The sequence below is a fragment of the Podarcis muralis genome, chromosome 3 (assembly GCF_964188315.1).
Source record: "Podarcis muralis chromosome 3, rPodMur119.hap1.1, whole genome shotgun sequence".
In the NCBI taxonomy this organism is placed as follows: domain Eukaryota; kingdom Metazoa; phylum Chordata; class Lepidosauria; order Squamata; family Lacertidae; genus Podarcis; species Podarcis muralis.
This window is the reverse complement of record NC_135657.1, coordinates 55,627,775-55,645,419: the sequence shown is the minus strand read 5'-3', so window position 1 is coordinate 55,645,419 and position 17,645 is coordinate 55,627,775. Positions and strand designations below refer to the sequence as shown.

Genomic DNA, 17,645 nt, shown 5'->3' with positions numbered 1-17,645 from the left:
CAAATTTTAAACAGGTCTCAATATTGACTATTTATCCATTTCTTGTATCTCTTTCCATTTCTTGCATCTCTTTTAGTAACTACAAAATACACTGTTTATTAATAAAACATAGATCAGAAGAGGCACTTACTTTCTCCCAGTACGTTTCTGAATACAATTCAAAATGTTGGTGCTGACCTTTAAAGCCCTAAACGGCCTCGGTCCTGTATACCTGAAGGAGTGTCTCCACCCCCATCATTCAACCCGGACCCTGAGGTCCTGTGCTGAGGGCCTTCTGGCGGTTCCCTCACTGCGAGAAGTGAGGTTACAGGAAACCAGGCAGAGGGCCTTCTTGGTAGTGGCGCTTGCCCTGTGGAACACCCTCCCAACAGATGTCAAGGCAATAAGCAACGATCTTACTTATAAAAGACACCCGAAGGCAGCCCTGTTTAGGGAAGTTTTTAATGTTTAATGTTGTATTGTGTTTTTAATATTTGGTTGGGAGCTGCCCAGAGTGGCTGGGGAAACTCAGCCAGATGGGTGGGATATAAATAATAAATAATAATAATAATAATAATAATAATAATAATAATAATAATAATTTCTACTACTACTAGATCATTCCTGCCACACACACATAAATACCAAGCTTATTGGTCTACTTCAAGTGCCTACAGGAAAACAGAACCTTCTGTGTGCTTCTGCGGATAATATAAGCTTCCTTCATTCTTTATTTCCATGTGTTGAAGGAGCAGCAAGACTACACTGCTGGTCCTGCCTCTATTATCATCCCTATCCTCATTTGGATATATCAGCAAGGAAAAGCTACATCTAGAAGATAGAATGGGACTGGAAGCAGACCATTAAAATTGGTGACAGCTTGAAAACTAAATGGACTGAAGGTCTCCTAAACTGCAGTTAGGACTGTCTATATGTGAACCAGTTGGCCTGATGGAAAAAACCTGTTACTTTTCAGTTAACAGTGAATAACACTCTCTCTCTCTCTCTCTCTCTCTTTATATATATATAGATATATATTCTACTTCTTTTTTCATTTTTATAACTTACCAGTACTTGAAGAACTAGAGCTTGGTACTGAGAGGCAAGGTAGGTTGCTTGCCTTCCCATCCTGCTAGAAGTATGACTCTCCTCCAGAATTTGCTGGGCTAACAATCCAACTTCTTCAACTTCATCTTTATAGACTGTTATCTCCTCGTGCCATTTCTGTGGAAAAGAAAAACATTCATTTTCACATGGAGCCAAATCACTGATACACACTGTTTCATGTCTTCTGTACTCTTCTGCACCAGCAACACATAACCAGTCTGTCTCTGTATCCCAACTAAAAGTACACAATCAATCCCAGCAAGTACACAATCAATCCCACAATCAAAAGTACACAATCAAAAGTACACAATCAATCCCAGCAAGTACCTTCACAAGGAAAGCCCTTACAGTATACAAAGGCTACACCTCCCTTATATTTATCCTGAACTCAATGGTAGAGCAACTAGGGAGAGCAACTTGGGGAGCAGGTGGCGCTGTGGTCTAAACCACTGTGCCTCTTGGGCAGTGGTTCAAATCCTCTCAACAGGGTTCGCTCCTGTTGTTCTTTCCCAGCTTCTGCCAACCTAGCAGTTCGAAAGGATGCCAGTGCAAGTAGATAAATAGGTACCGCTGCGGTGGGAAGGGAAATGGAATTTCCATGTTCTCTGGTTTCTGTCACGGTGTTCCATTTCACCAGAAGTGGTTGGTCATGCTGGCCACATGACCCATAAAGCTGTTTCTGGACAAACACCAGCTCCCTCGGCCTGAAGCGAGATGAGCACTGCAACCCCATAGTTGCCTTTGACTGGACTTAACCATCCAGGGGTTCTTTACCTTTACTTTTTTACTTAGTAGGCCAGAACAAGCTGAGTATTCTTATTCCAGCCAGGATTCACTAATATGTTCCAGGGTACTTTATTATTTCATCTATTTTTATAATGGTCCACCAGAGAAAGATACGCACATCATTCACACATTGCAAGAATACTGGTGACCTGTGTTCAGACTGAAAACATTTGCATTTGCATTTATCCAAGAAATCACAAATAGTTAGCACAGGTAGAAATAAATGCCCAACTTTCAGGAATGTAAAAAAAGGAAGTGCTTCTGGGAAATGATATATAATGAGATAAAGAAAATATTGAAATATACATTTGTTAAAAAACCAGAAGCATTCCTATTAGGAATTTTAGGTGGTGAGATAAAAAGGAAGGATCAGAAAGTATTTTTGTATGCAGTAACAGCAGCTAGAACTCTTGTGGCCCAGAAATAGAAACAAGAAGAAATGCCTACGATTGAAGAATGGAGAACGAAATTACGGTAATGGATTATGCAGAACTGGACAGATTAACAGGGAGGATTCGCAACCGACGGGACCAAAGATTCACTGAGGACTGGAATAAATTTACAGAATATATTAAAAATATTTGTGATAATGACATAACATTTGTAAGTTTCCAAGAAGCTCTGTAAGAAGGTTTGGTAGAAATATTGTTTAAATAACATGGTAAGATAAGATATACATAGTGCAATATAAATGAAGAAATGTGAAGATATGTAATAATCACGGAAAATTATCAGACATGCTGATGGAAGTCTAAAAGAAAAAAGACGTGTGATGAATTCCTAATGTTTAATTGTGTTATAAATTTGTTTTTATTGGAAAATTAATAAAAATTATATACAAAAAAAATGCCCAACTTTCAGATGTACAAAATTACTTACTCAGTGGCGTAGCGTGGGTTGTCAGCACCCGGGGCAAGGCAAGTAATTTGCGCCCCCTAACCCGTGGATTTGCGCCCCCTAACCTGTGGGTTTGCCCTAACCCCAGATGTTGCGCCCGGTGCGGCCGGCCCCCCCTGCACCCCCCACGCTACGCCACTGTACTTACTATGTCAGCACCTGGAACAAATTAGTTAGTAAGCTCATTGGCAGGACTGATGCAAATTAGCAGGCTGCACATTCTAAATGTAAATCCAGGCCCATTATAAATTACCATCATTATATAACTTAATCACCTTCATTTGTTGTAGCTGCATTTCCTTTGTGGCTCTGTCAGACTGCCGCCCATTTCTGATGTTAACTTTCTCCTCCAGAGTTTTGAGCCACTCATCCACCTTCAGAAATTTGTCCTCCATTAGCCTCAGTCTGCTTAGGGTAGTGTTTAGTTGCATCCTGACCTCAGAAAGCTTGTGTTGATAGACTGTCCAGTCTTGACGTACAGACTCTAGTACTCTGTCTTCCAATTGGGGTATACCCCATGGGATTACTTCTTCCCTGACATGGAGTGCTGCATTAAGCAAGGCCTGTCCCTCAGCACAATGCATCTGTAATTCCTGAAAATGCAGGAAGATTAGCATTAATCATTCCATAATTCCGTACTGAGATTCTGTATTACTGTATAAGCCCCTACATTCAGCTGGCATATATTTGAGACTGCATAAGTGCATTTCAAAGTTCTCACAGACATCAGTTTACAATGAACAGGTTATCACAACATTTCATAATATTTGCAACCAACACACATCATTGCCTGTAATACAGTGGTACCTCGGGTTAAGAACTTAATTCATTCTGGAGGTCCGTTCTTAACCTGAAACTATTCTTAACCTGAGGTACCACTTTAGCTAATGGGGCCTCCTGCTGCTGCCGCCGTGCAATTTCTGTTCTCATCCTGAAGCAAAGTTCTTAACCTGAGGTACTATTTCTGGGTTAGCGGAGTCTGTAACCTGAAGCGTCTGTAACCCGAGGAACCACTGTAATGAACTTTGGTGGTTGGATACCTATCAATGTGGAAGCAAAATGGGGGTACCCAAAAATAAAATAGAGATTATAACATTCTCCCTATGAATATAGAAGCATATCAGTTTGTAAATAAAAAGAAAAGTATTTTTTAAACTATACTCAGATACCACCATCAAACAGCCTGATGAGGATCAACAAACCTCCTTGATGTGCAGTGTCTTTTGAAGTGTCAGATAAAAAAGAGAGAGAGCAAACAAGAAAAAGGAAACTTGGGACAAGAACAGTTATGTTCCAGTAAGAACAGAAAATTGGCCCGCTCAAGGTTCCGATAATTTATAGGAATGCATGAGGATAGAGAAGATGCATGCAGTGAGGTTTCAAACTCCCCTCCCCACATTATACAAGGACATTTCAGGAGAAAGGAAGGAAAAGAAACACACACACACACACACACACACACACACGCAAGCTAGCTAGCTAGCTAGCTATAATAAGCCCCCATACATGGCTGGCAGCCTGCTGCAAACTCGAGCTCTCCAGTGCTGTATATCACGGCAGGGAAAGGCCTCAGTGGGATGGGAAAGAAGAATTCCCTTTTCCTTCCTCCTCTCGAATGCCCCCCTCCCTCAAACCCTAAACAAGAACACAGGGTTCCAGGTTGGCTAATGCCCTGAACAGCAGCACTGTTCTTAGGGTATGGGGATACACTGCAGAAGTTACATTTTTTGTGCCACTTGTACTAAATGTTCTTATTAGGGCAATACATGTATAAAACTCTACCTGGAGCTTTCCAAGTGTTGCTTCATGTCTCTCTGCATCGCCTTCAAGATGTGACAAGCAGTTGAGTTTGTCCTGTTCTTTTTCTAGCCATGCTTCAAAGGCCTTCAGGTTTATTTGGTACTCTTGATGCAAGCGGACCATTTCTTCAGCTTTAGTTATTGCCTCCTGTTGTTAGAAATAGCTCATTAGTGTTGAAGAGAGAAGGCTTCCCTGACACAGACCAAATATGTTGTGTGGCCTTCTTCAAACAGATGCCCTCCAAATGTCTTCAATGGCTAATGGTCAGTGAGGATAGTCATTCAAACAAATGAAGGACACCAGACGCGGAAAGCTAGTGCAATGTATAATAAAATAATAATATCTGATTTCTCTAAGTTACCTGGCTCCTTAAGTGGAAGATTACTTTGAATACTTAGGAAAGATATAACTGGGGAACAGATAAACTAAACACAGCTTTTGCATGTAATTTGATTTACTCGTAAATTACCGTATTTTTTGCTCTATAAGACTCACTTTTTCCCTCCTAAAAAGTAAGGGGAAATGTGTGTGCATCTTATGGAGCGAATGCAGGCTGCGCAGCTATCCCAGAAGCCAGAACAGAAAGAGGGATTGCTGCTTTCACTGCGCAGCGATCCCTCTTGCTGTTCTGGCTTCTGAGATTCAGAATTTTTTTCTTCTTGTTTTCCTCCTCCAAAAACTAGGTGCATCTTGTGGTCTGGTGTGTCTTATAGAGCCAAAAATATGGTAACTGGCATCAAAACTCAACAGTAATTTAAGGTTATCAGTTAAATTAAGCACACAAATTCCAGAATTCCACGAGCAAAGACGCAAGAAAAGCTTTGCACACTTTCTTTAAATAACTCTACAAAATGAAAAGAGCCATAGAATTGTCAAGAGAAGCAATACCGTTATCCTGTCTTTGAGAAACTGGTATCTCTCTCGAAGGTCCTGAAGTTCAAGCTGAGTTACGTAATGTTCAGTCATGCCCATGCCTTTAATTTCAATTGTCTCTAGCAGTGTGCTGTGACTAAACACTTCTTCCTTAAGTAACTGTAAAACAAAAAGAGTGTTAACAACCTGATTAGAAATGTTTAGAAATGACAGTTGCTTCCATAATTTATCAAATATGAATTAAGTATGAAGCTGACGCAGTTAATTAAGCAATATCAAAAGCACAATTTTTATAAATTAAATACATGTTTAGAGTAATTAAGTTTTAATTAAGAACATAGGATGGGCATATCCTGAATGTACGTGCATAACCAGTGTACACATCAGAGTCTTATTTCCCCCCCAATAGCAGCCGTCTCACATTAAAGAAAAATTGCTTGACACAGTTTAGAAGTAGTTTATAATGTGTCATGAGAATGCTACTGCTGTAAGAAGAATGTAGAGTTCTTGGCTGAATGTGTGGATGCTGCTACAATTTTCACAAATGGGCTTTTCACAAACCTTAGATTTGCTGAGTGCAGAATTTTTCTCCCTAAGTTCAGCACACTGCCTTTCTGAAGCATTCATGATTGCTTCTATTTTATCCATCCAGCTAGTAAACTGCCGAACATCATCTTGATAACTTGTCCATTTAGAGAGTGCTCCTTCCAGCTGGCTGAAATGTCAATGAATATATGCACACACATTTAAGAAGTTGAAAGAGGCCCATTTATTCATATTTTTTCAAATATGAGCATTCAAGAATAAACTAATAACATAATGTATGCTTATAGTTTTATATATGTAGCAGCTGGAGAGTAGGCATTTATTTTGTGAACTGCCAGCACTGACTTTTCTGTGAACTGCCTTGAGACTTCCAGGGTATAGGGCAATATATAAATTCTAATCATCATCATCATCAACATTCTCATTCTGCTCTTCAGCCAAAGTAGGCTTCCAGAGCAGCTTACAAATGTCAGTGCCCTAAGACTTATAATCTAAAAGACACAACACAAAAGGGAAAGGAATTTGGAGGAAGAGGATGACAACTCATGCACTGCTTTTAATTGTGGTAGAAATCTAACATGGACTGTTTGGTCCAGCTGATTTATGGACAGGTTCTCATTCTTGTCTTGTTGGAAAGGAAAAAATATATATGAAGTGATTATGGAATGCTAGAAATCTTTGCACTCCCATTAAGTCATGTTTATACTAGCTCTTTATGAAACTAATTAATGAATAAGGGACAAATTATGGTGGGTGTGATCCTTGATATTCAAATAATGACCAATTCTCTCTCTCTCTTTTAATTCATTCACTATATCATTTAAACTGGAATACTCATAAAATTTACTAGGAAATAAAGCTCACAGAATTCACTATACTGTACTTCTGAGCAAACTTGTTTAGATTTGATAGCTGAGAAATTTCCCATGTCTAGTAATCCCCCACAGTCTTAAATGGTTTTGAACTTCTATTGTTTTCCTGTTTGCATCTGATACCTTGGGTATATTTTTTTTAAAAGAGAAATTAGAATAACTGAATGCAAAATTTCTGAAAGTGGAAAGTATGGACTCAGCTTATGAATATAGACTCCACTTGCCCAAAATAGGCCAGTGTTCAAAAGGAACACTCGGGAAATGTCTGTGAGAAAATGGCACACTGATGGTTTACAAATTTAATTAAGCATATATCTAAAGGATTTAAAATGCAGTTGTTGTGGGTGGTATCCAACAAAGCACTTCTGCTAGTGCAAAGATTTCTGCTACTGCAGTGGAACTTCCCTTCCCATTCCTCTTCCCATACACTCCTAAAATCTGGTCCAGAGAGTTTCACTGCTAAGCCAAAAGTCCTTGTAGAACCACTTCATTTGATACCAACCAGTATGTCCAACTGCATATAAGTTTCTTTTTAAAACCCTCGCTCCTTTTACCTTTTACATTGGATACAAGCAGACAAAAGGGAAGCCCATGTGTCTTTAAGTGTTCTCAGCTGTTGTTCAATGACTGGCACTCCTTCTACTGAAGTATTTTGCAAAACGGAGTCTCCTCTTGTTAGCACCATTTTCATTTGGATTTCTTTCTCCTGTTTCACCGACAGTAGTGCCTGTAAAACAAAAAGATTCTGTTTCCATCCTTATCATTATGCTGTACTCCTTCCACAAAATTTAATTGCAAATCACCAAATTTAATTGCAAAACAAAGTGTTCCACAGCACTACCATAGTTTCAGAAAAAATGTCACAAAGGTAGAAGTAACAGTCTGTTGTTTCCATTAGGAGAAATGATAGAGTCCTTTCCAGCTGTTTTTAGAAATGAGCCCTCACACTTGTTGCAATCCTACACATAGAGCCAAAATACCTGATGTATGCAAGCAAGTGCAATTGTGACAGATGACCTATTTTTTTTTTCAATGAAAAGATGTTTAAGGAGGAAGCAAGTAGAGAATTGGAAGATGCATTTAACCATTTCCCCACTAGTTTTCTTGGGGAATTCTCATTCACTTACCTCCAGCTTTGCCATTCTACTGTCCAGGGCATTTTTGTCTGCTGTGAGATGGCAGTAAGATTCTAGCATCTGAATTGCATCTGCCATCCAGTCCTGAAGCTCTTTCAGATCATGAGAGAACTGCTGGTGCTCTGCTACAATTCTGTCCATTCTGGATACCTTTTCCTTAAATTCATACAGATGTTAACATTACCAACCATTCAGATAATCTATCATTCCACTAGAGTTGAAAAAAATCAGAAAGGGAAATCTCAGAAAACTAAAGTCAGGATTAGCCACGGGCCAGAAAGTTAGATCGATGAACTGTCCAAATTTCTTTGCCTTTGAGATCCCCATCTGTTCCAGCTTTGTGTCTTTACATAATGGGTGTGTACAGCACATGTATAATATGTACTCGTACCCTATGACTGAAATACATACATTTCCTGCTGCATTTAAACTGAGTACATGTGGTACAACATTATAGCTATGGTCTACATCACATGTGGAAAACATTTTTAAAAGGGCATTTATACTTTTCATGCATTATGTGTTTTTGTTATTTATGTGAGGCATTTTGGTTGAAAGACAATCTCCTGAGTAACCCTTTGGGAGCCTATGCTACTACATGAGCACTGCATGGGCCCCCAAATGAATCAGAGGTACTGTTCGGTGATACTACTGATCACCATGAATCAAAAAGCCCACAATGTTTATTTCCTTCAAAATAACATGAAAAGAACAACTGGTCTTACGTGAAATGTAGTTTTGAGACTGGGGCATCGTATCCAATGGAATTGAAAAGGTGTTCACCCTGTCATCAGAACTAAAACAGGGACAGTCTCTAAAAAAACTAACCCCCCCCCCGCAGTGTAATTATTTATGATGTTAAGTGGACCTGTTTCAATCTTCCTTAAATGCACTACTGCTGGGTGTGATGGTTTCTCCTTCTACAACCTTTTGGGGATATCCTACACTGGCTGAAACACTATACCAATTGCAGTACAGCATTGGCCTGACTATGTCTTCTTGCATCTAGAAGTCCTGCATCAACTTATATGCTTTATACTACTATTTATGCCCGCTCTTTTAAGTATTGCTGAACATTTTTATCAGTATCTCTGTTAACATTACCAGCACAAGGACATAGGGGACTACATACAAAGAGAATTGTTTATTTCAGGACACGAGCTTTCATTTTTTTTTTTTGTTAGAAGTGTTGCATAAAAGCACACAGGGTGAAAGCGCATTACCTTTGTTACATTGCTCAGAGCAAGATATTGAGAAGATAGCTGAGATACTCTGTGCATGAAGCTTTTGCTGGCAGCTTGTTCTTCCCAAAGCTGCTGAGCTTTTTCTTTTAGCCTGTCGAGCTGAGGTTCATGACACCTTATTTCCTCAAGGACAGACTGCAAAGCATAAGCATGTTTCTGTTAAGTGTGGGTGCAAAAAAGCAAACCACAAAGGCAGCAAGGAAATTAAAAGGACGGCCATCTGCAAAGATCTGTTATGAGACATTGACATAAAAGACTGTTCCAGATGATCAGTTCATAGAGCAAGGAATGTGAAATTGTTACCTATTTGTTCTCTGTGCGTGTTCATGTGGGGAGAATCTCTCCACAACGTAGTGCCTCTGTTGCTCAGTAATTGAATCCCGATATTCTGTCAGTGGGGAGGTGCATTAATGCCCCCACCACTCCTCACTACCACCTCAGTGTGGTTGCACGTGTCACTGACACCATCAGAATAATGTGTCATTCTTGTGTCAGTCCATACTTAATGAGTGGGAGGAAAATCCTGTATAAGCCAAAAGCTCCTGGGTCTAAAACTCAACTTTGTTTGGCTATTTTTTGTTTGTTAATATGCTGAACTCGAGCATTTTCTTGCCCCTACTATATTTTGTGAAGTTTTACACATCCACATATCCTACATTGGAAGGATAATGTGACCCTCTCTGCAGCACACCTCTCTATCTTCAAGTGTATAATAAAACAGGGCTAAATATCATCCTGTTAGTAGAATATTTTATACGGAATTAGTATTTTTCAGACTATCCTATAAAGGATAAAATGCTATTAGGCTATACCTTGAACTGATAATCTGAATCAGCCTTTGTTTAAGAGAAGGCAACAAAGCATGACATCAAGACCTACTGTAACCACAAACATGCATATACATGGAAGGCCTGAAGCCCATATATCATCATCACCTGTAGTTTCTGCTGTTCTCTCCTTTTAGCCGGAAGGTCATGCAGCCGATTGCTGCTATCATGTACCATCGTCTTGGTTTCATTTAGCCAGTCTTGAAGAGGTTCAGCACTGGTTTCAAAGTCTTTCATCTGGATCTTTAGGTTCTAGGAAAATATGGGGAAAAGCTTGGCCTTCTAACACATGTAATGCAATATTTAATGCAAAACAGACAAGATGAAGTACTGTTGGGGAACGGCTCTTCTGACATTCAGATTTTTGCTTGTTTTCCAAAGGATCAGCCACATTCAGTTTGGGGCTATTAGAGTCAGCACTGCCATTGGATGCTCAGATGGCATGAAGCATTTTTCACTAGCTTAGGCTGGTGCACCAACTGCAGAACGTGAAGTTAGTTAAAAAATATGAGGGCTAGACTGCTAACTGGTACTGGGCGTATGAAACACATCTTGCCAGTCTTAAAACGGACTCCTAGTCCATTTCCAAGCACATTCCAAAGTGTTGGTGTTTAAACCTTAAAGTCCCAAGGGCTTTGGATATGGGAATCATACAGATCACATTGTTTTGTATGAAGCTGCCTCAGAGACTTTCCTCTAGCATTTATTTTTTTTTAAATGCATGTATAGCCCACCAACATGGATTTAAAAGTAATGCATACTTGCTTTGACTGGGGTCATCTTTGTACTGCCAATATTTTGTGGGAGGAATTCAAGTGCAAATTGTGCAACTGAAGTGAATCAAATCACTCTGTCACACTAAAACAACAAATACACTAAAAAGGGGGGAGGGTTATTAAGAAAAGTGTTGGGGAAATACACGGAAAAGTCTGGGGTGAACTGATGAGCGGGAAGATACCTGAACACCACACAAACAACTTAGGATAAATGTTCGTTGTCGGAAAATGTCCCTACAAACAACTCAGAATGAATGTTCATTAAAGATCAGACAGTCTAACTTGCACATATGCTTTGTTCAAGCAGGGCAGAATGATCAATCAAGAAACAGGTTATCTGGAGGAGCCCTGGAAATCATATAGTACTCATCAATTTTAATTTAATTTACTGATCCATTTAAAAACATTTCTAGCCATTTCATGAAAAGCAGATAAACTCTTCTATAAATTCCGAAGCAATTCACAATAGGTTACACAAATAAGAAAACCTTCATGATAAAATACAGCAGTACATTAAAACCTCAGTAGTTCTAGTTAGCATAGCATTAAGCATGACTATCCTTAAAAGGAAAATAGAAGACTGATGTTTCTAATTAATCTGCTTATTTGCAATTGGTCACAATTACCTCCAAAGAAGTTTCCTTCTGGTGCAGGGTGGAGATAAATTTTTTCCAGTCTTCCTTAGCTGTAGCAACTTTAGCTTGGATAGATTTAGCTTTTTCTTTTGGCAAAATAGAACTTAATAATTCTCCTTTGGACACTACCATGTTTAATTTATGTTGGCCTTTTTCAGTTTCAGATAAGAATTCCTAAATCAAGAGATGGTCTTATATAACTATACAGCTTGCAATAAATAAATACCAATATAGCCTTATTCAAACAAATTAAAAAGGCAAGAGACTGATTGCTTGTTCAATCACTTGTCCCTAAAATTCTACTCAAGTGAAGACTCTGCCTCAGCTCACCCCCAGATCTGTTTTTACTTAGCACAACTGAAATGAGGAGATTCTACACCAAACCTGATATATATAACCCATGTTCTAATTAATTAATAATGAAGGATCCCTCCCTTTTTTTTTTGCTAAACAGGCAAGCTACTCTTCACTAATAACTTTATCTTCAATTTGCTTCAGCTGTCTGTCATAAAGTTCCCTTTGGTCTTGATTTCCCTAATGTGCAATTGTCCTCTGGAAATCAGCAGGAAAAATATCTTCCATTTCAGATGCCTGGGGTTGCATTTTGTTTTTGACAAACAAATGACCTTTTCTTTAGATATATACTAATGAAACTTGAACCTCATTTTATCCCAAGAGTTCTGGCAGGCAATACTAAGTAGGAACCAAGTGTAATTTCAGGTTCCACTACATTCTCCACTTTATCAGGTGTATGTGAGTTTTATAAACATACTGCAAACCCCAAAGGATGTATAATACTCTTCTTCTATTACTGTGTTTTTAATTATGCAGGATCATTAGCAAAATTGGAGTATATTTATAGATTGCTTAAACACACACAAACCATTTAGTATTCTTCATTGTATTCATGAATACACCTCTCTCTCTCTCTCTCTCTCTCGTTCTCTCTCTCTCTCTCTCTCTCTCTCTCACACACACACACACACACAGTGTTACCCAAATCTTATAAATTAACCTAAAAAAACAAAATGTTTCCTGCGGGGTAGTACATTTCTTTTCCAACTGTGTTTAAGCACTGTTAAAAATTAACTTTATGCTAAGACCCTCAGAGCAGGTTATGGTTTCAGTTCCACATTCCTTTGATACAAATGCAACAGGCAACATTATTCACGCATAAAATGTTGTTTAAGGGGATTTTGGAAATGCTGGAACAGCTTATTAGAATAGCTTATTAGAAGTTACCTGTATTTTCTGGATATTGGCTGCAGCTTCACTGACATTTTGAGGCACATCAAAACATTTGGCAGTAGTGATTTTTGAATTGACCAGCCATTGTTGGAAGTCTCTGAATACTGTCCTGAATCTCTGCTGCAAGGCTTGCTCTTTACTTTGGCAACCCTTTGAAGCTTGTAGACAAAGACTTCAGAGTCCCATGTTAGTCAAATGAAAATGTAGATTGGGATTATGTTAGACAAAATGAGGGAGATATTTAATCCAGTACAATACAATACAATGCAATACAATACACCAAATTAACATAAAAATGTGTTATACAACAAAATACTGTAGTACTGCTGTGAGAAACATAAATAACATCTGCATTGAATCTGTTATCTCTAAGTGAGGAATGATCCAATTCTTAATGCTTTTGCAAGATTTTAATTAAAAAGCTAACATTCAAAGAACATCATGGTCAAGTCACACAACACAGACATGCACAGATTTTTGGTTGTTTGTTCTATAAAGTGAAACTCACCTGTTATATTCCTTAATTAACTGTGATACCTTTGCAGAATAGGTACTCAAATCTTTGGAAAACCGACAAAGGTCATTCAGCTGCATTTTTATATCATCGTTCATATGTTCTGCCTTGGTTAGGGCACTCAATGTTTCCTAGTTAAAACAAAACAATACTAGTAAGATATATGCATTTGCATACATGGAATTATCCCTTCTTCGTGAAATGTATACATTGGCCCAATCAAAAGTCAAAGTGGGATATGTATGGATTTCATGCACCCACAAATAGCCGCTGTGCTCTCCATTTGCTCCTCCCTTTACGATAGAGAAACAAACCAGGAAGCTGTACCTAACAAGAGCTTCCTGTTACATGCACACCAGGAACTATGGTTAGACCTGCAAATCTGCGAGATTCCAAAGCCAACAACCATGGCTTGGATCCAGACTTTGGGAGTGATCATCAAACAACTTATAAAACTGAGTAACTTTTTTGTTCCTACTATGAGAGGGCTTAGTTCAAGATCTGAAATGCTGCTGTGGAGTTTGATGTATATAAGCAACAGCTCTGACTTTACAAATACTGGATGGAAAAACCATGCTTGTGGCTGGTGCAGGACCCATGCATGGTGTCTGTGTGTAAAAAACTTGATTTGGATCATTCAAGAGGAGAGGCAAATTTTGTAAGGTGCTTTGAGAGCATTTGGAGGCTATCAAGTGGGATGTAAGTATTCTAAACTAATTTACTTTTGATACTTTCTCCTTCTCTACAAAAGTCTGTTCCAGGTGGTTGGGTAAATCTCTAGAGCGGTGTGTTGCATTCAGAGGGAAAGGGGGAATTAGCCAAAATTGCCTTCTTTTCCTTCCCACCATGCATGGTTAAAAAAACCTTCAATGGACAGAAGGAGCCCTTCCATTTACAGACGGTTAAGTTTGGATTCAAGTTCAAATTAAAATATGGATTTCTCCTATCATTATGGTCCATGATCATTATTCTTGGTCCAAAATTATACAAAACCATCAAGGCAACTGGTTGTAAAGACCAGCAGGAAATTTGGTGAAAAACACTTAACCCAAGGCCAGCAGGACTACTGGTTACCTAAACCCCTTGAAACAGCCCATGGCGATTGCTGCGATGAAAGCTGAGAAAGTTAAACAGAAAAGAGTACTCAAAGCTTCTGCATCCTATTTCTGCCTCTGCTCAGAGGCCCCAGTTTCAGTGCCACGAGGACTGAGTAATGAAATGCAACACGTGTGTATGCAGAAAGCCATGGAATCACTACACATAGTTTCCACACAAAAAACTCCTTCTACAGTTTGCTGTGTGGCTGGTTTTAGTGTTTTCGAAGTTAACTTATATGATTTAGTTCTAAAAGTGCATTCCAAAGTTTCCAGTTTAGCAACAATTGCATATTACACTCTCTTTGTACAAGCGGTTTGCCCCCTCCTCCCAGGCTTTCGCAGCAGAAAAAGAAAAGAGAAGAAAGAGCTAAAACGGAAACAAAATGGTTTTACCTTTTCTCGGTGCCAGCATTCCACCAGCTCTTTGTCTGTCTGCTTACTATCCAGAGGGGTCAGCGTTTCAGACCAGGTTGCGAGGAGTGTGCTGAAGCGCTGCAGGGCCTCTTCCAGATGAGAAGCTTGCATGGTAAATTCCTGCTCTGACAGAGCCATCTGAGTGTCCAGCTCCTGCAAGCTGTTTCGGGTTTGGAATGCACTCTCTTCCCACTGCTTCCAGTCGGAGTGAAGGGCCTGCATTTCAGTCTCTATGTGCTTGCACCCCTGAAGAGTTGTGTTCTTTTTCACCGCTGGAGCCAGCGTCTGAACTCTGTTTAGGCGGCCCTCACCAGTCTGTCTGGAATCTATCAGCTCCTGCAATGGAATATCGCCATGGCAACTGAAATGGCTGTGATCCACTTCAGCTGGATAACGGCATGCTTACTACAAAAACGACACACAGCATTCTGCAGAAGAGCTACACTGACTGCTCCGTGTTCACAAACAGTTTCACCAAAAATATATATTTTCCGAACAGTGCTGAGCCTGTGCTAAAATGTAAGTGAAAGGTTAAAATAACAAAGCAGGAAAAAGAAAAGGAAAAGCTGTGCACGAAGTCGCAACATTAGCACCAAGTTACAGAGTTTCAGAATCTAAAAAGCCCTCATAATTTCATAGAAAACAAAGTTCGGATTGATTAAAATTAACATGGCATGTGGTCTATTTTATATGATACAGATTGTTGTATATTCTGGACAGTCTTGAACTGAGCTGTAAGGTCAGACGCAGTGATTGGAAATATAGAAACATTCTAGGAGAAAAAGCACCCACAGCTCGTGTTTTGTTTTGGGTATGATAACTTAAGGATGGTGTTATCCTCAAATTACCAAGTAGCCAGTTGCCATGTGGTATATGCACTTGTTCCATGATTTCACGATTTCTGATTCTTCATCTTCTTGTTATTATTACAGTCGTACCTCGGAAGTCGAACAGATTCCATTCTGGAAGTCTGTTCGACTTCTGAAACATTCAACTTCCAAAGCGCAGCCTCTGATTGGTTGCAGGAAGCTCCTGCAGCCAATCGGAAGCCCCGTCGAACATTCAGCTTCCAAAAGAACATTCGAAAACCGGAACACTCACTTCTGGTTTTTGATCGTTCGGGAGCTGGAACATTTGACTCCCAAGGTGTTTGGGAGCCGAGGTATGATTGTATTAACTAGGCTTATATAGCCAGTCATCAGCATAAAATCCCTGACTGACTTACAGTGCAAAGAATAAAATACATTATTACAAATACAAAGTGACAGTTTAAAATACCAACAAAAATAAAACACAGCATAAAACGTTAATGTTTTAGCATACAGAAATATAGTCAGCTAGCAGCTCAATAAATAAAACACAGCTTACACAATAAGAAGCCAAGTTTTGTTTGTTTAAAATGTTACCTGTTTAAAAGAACTGGATATATATAAAAGCCTTCACCTACTTATGCTGTGTATAATTTTGATTTATTTTAAATAGCTGCAGTTCAGCAGTAGAGCTCTTAACATAATTTGAAGTAGCAGGTAAGCTCTCAGCTGAATTTGTAATATATAATGTAAGAAATAGTGTTTTCTTTTCTTAATGCTTATTTTACCATGTCTTGACTGATATTTGCTAAAGTTAATAGGTTCATAAGCTACTGCAGTAGTTTCTCACGTTAATTTTGGCCAGTTTTTTCTGTATGGCTGATGAATCCCCTGACGCATCTGACCAGCGGTGAAGCTCTTCTTTTGCAGAATTAAGCCAGTCGGTGAATTCATGAACTGCATCGAGGTATAGTAGATGGTCCTTAACAATATCTTCCACTCTCTTCATTTTTTCCTATAAGTGAAAAGGAGGTTGTGTTCAATGCGGTGTTTACAGAATAACAATGCAGTGAGTTAGTTCTGCCAGAGGATCTATATTTGTCTAGTTTCTACCCAAGAAAACAGACCTCACCCCTCTACCTCCTGGAATGCCAGGAAAGTCAGGTAAGTTCTCCTGCCCTGCCAAACTACCAGTCTGAACCCAGAAAAGCTGTGGTTGATCTTAACTATAATTTAGACAAACGAGTCATCTTCAAACCATGGTTTATGATCCTATTTGTTTTCTTAATTACCTATCAGAATTAATCACAATGCTAGGTATGGGCATACTACTAAACCATGCTTGACTGAAAATGAATGTGAAAGCTTCCAATCTTCCCCTTGCAGTTGTGCCAGAAGAAGAGAGGAGAGGAGGACACACAAGGACTTGTGTATATAACAATAAACCACAATTTAGTTTTATACTAGAACCGAATCAGATCACTGTGAGTATAAATTATGTGAATGCTGGCAATGTATATTGTTTCAATAATATGGTTCTCTATAGTGGTAGAGTATGACTAGCCTTCAAGATGTTGTTGTACTCTAATTCTCAGCAGTCCCAGTCAATATGGCTAATAGGGATGATGGGAGTTGTAGTCCAATGAATTTTAGAAGGCACCACACTGGCTACCCCAATACAGGGCCTCTTTGCTCTAGCTACACACATGATGAAATATTCTTATAACTGCAGCAATATGTTTTAGTCCAAAGGAATATACATGATGAGTCACACATATCTTATGACTGAATCGTTCCCTTGCATCCCAAGATAGCAGAACTGCTTGATTCTTTCAGGATTTGCTTATCCAATAAGCAATGTCAGATAATGAACCATATTTCCTCCTGGAACTCACTGCACTGAACTCTTGCTTGAAGCCACAGAGCAGACAAGATAAACATCTACTTAATTTTTTGTTTGCTTTCTTGAGTATTGTATTGCATAGACTCTACGTTTTCCCAGTTACAAAATATTTATTCTCTACTATATTTCCAATAACTTCCTGTCAATATTTGCCTGTCCTTTCATGGTAAACAAAACCAATT

The 17,645-nt window shown here is 39.0% G+C and overlaps 1 protein-coding gene across 11 annotated transcripts in view; it reads right to left on the bottom strand.

Moving 5' to 3' along the window:
* The window catches only part of SYNE1 (spectrin repeat containing nuclear envelope protein 1), a 270,851-nt gene that overhangs the window by 135,335 nt on the left and 117,871 nt on the right, over positions 1-17,645 (bottom strand). For 10 of the 11 annotated variants that reach the window (XM_077925894.1, XM_077925896.1, XM_077925887.1 and 7 more), the window contains 14 exons: positions 16,411-16,575; positions 14,731-15,087; positions 13,235-13,371; positions 12,721-12,898; positions 11,470-11,652; positions 10,176-10,319; positions 9,220-9,375; positions 7,988-8,152; positions 7,415-7,587; positions 6,004-6,157; positions 5,458-5,601; positions 4,552-4,716; positions 3,045-3,362; positions 1,048-1,203 (listed from right to left, as the gene is read on the bottom strand). In XM_077925894.1, coding sequence (XP_077782020.1) covers positions 1,048-1,203; positions 3,045-3,362; positions 4,552-4,716; positions 5,458-5,601; positions 6,004-6,157; positions 7,415-7,587; positions 7,988-8,152; positions 9,220-9,375; positions 10,176-10,319; positions 11,470-11,652; positions 12,721-12,898; positions 13,235-13,371; positions 14,731-15,087; positions 16,411-16,575 — 2,595 coding nt within the window. The remainder of the gene's footprint in view (positions 1-1,047; positions 1,204-3,044; positions 3,363-4,551; positions 4,717-5,457; positions 5,602-6,003; positions 6,158-7,414; positions 7,588-7,987; positions 8,153-9,219; positions 9,376-10,175; positions 10,320-11,469; positions 11,653-12,720; positions 12,899-13,234; positions 13,372-14,730; positions 15,088-16,410; positions 16,576-17,645) is intronic. The other variant, XM_077925895.1, reaches the window with a different exon arrangement.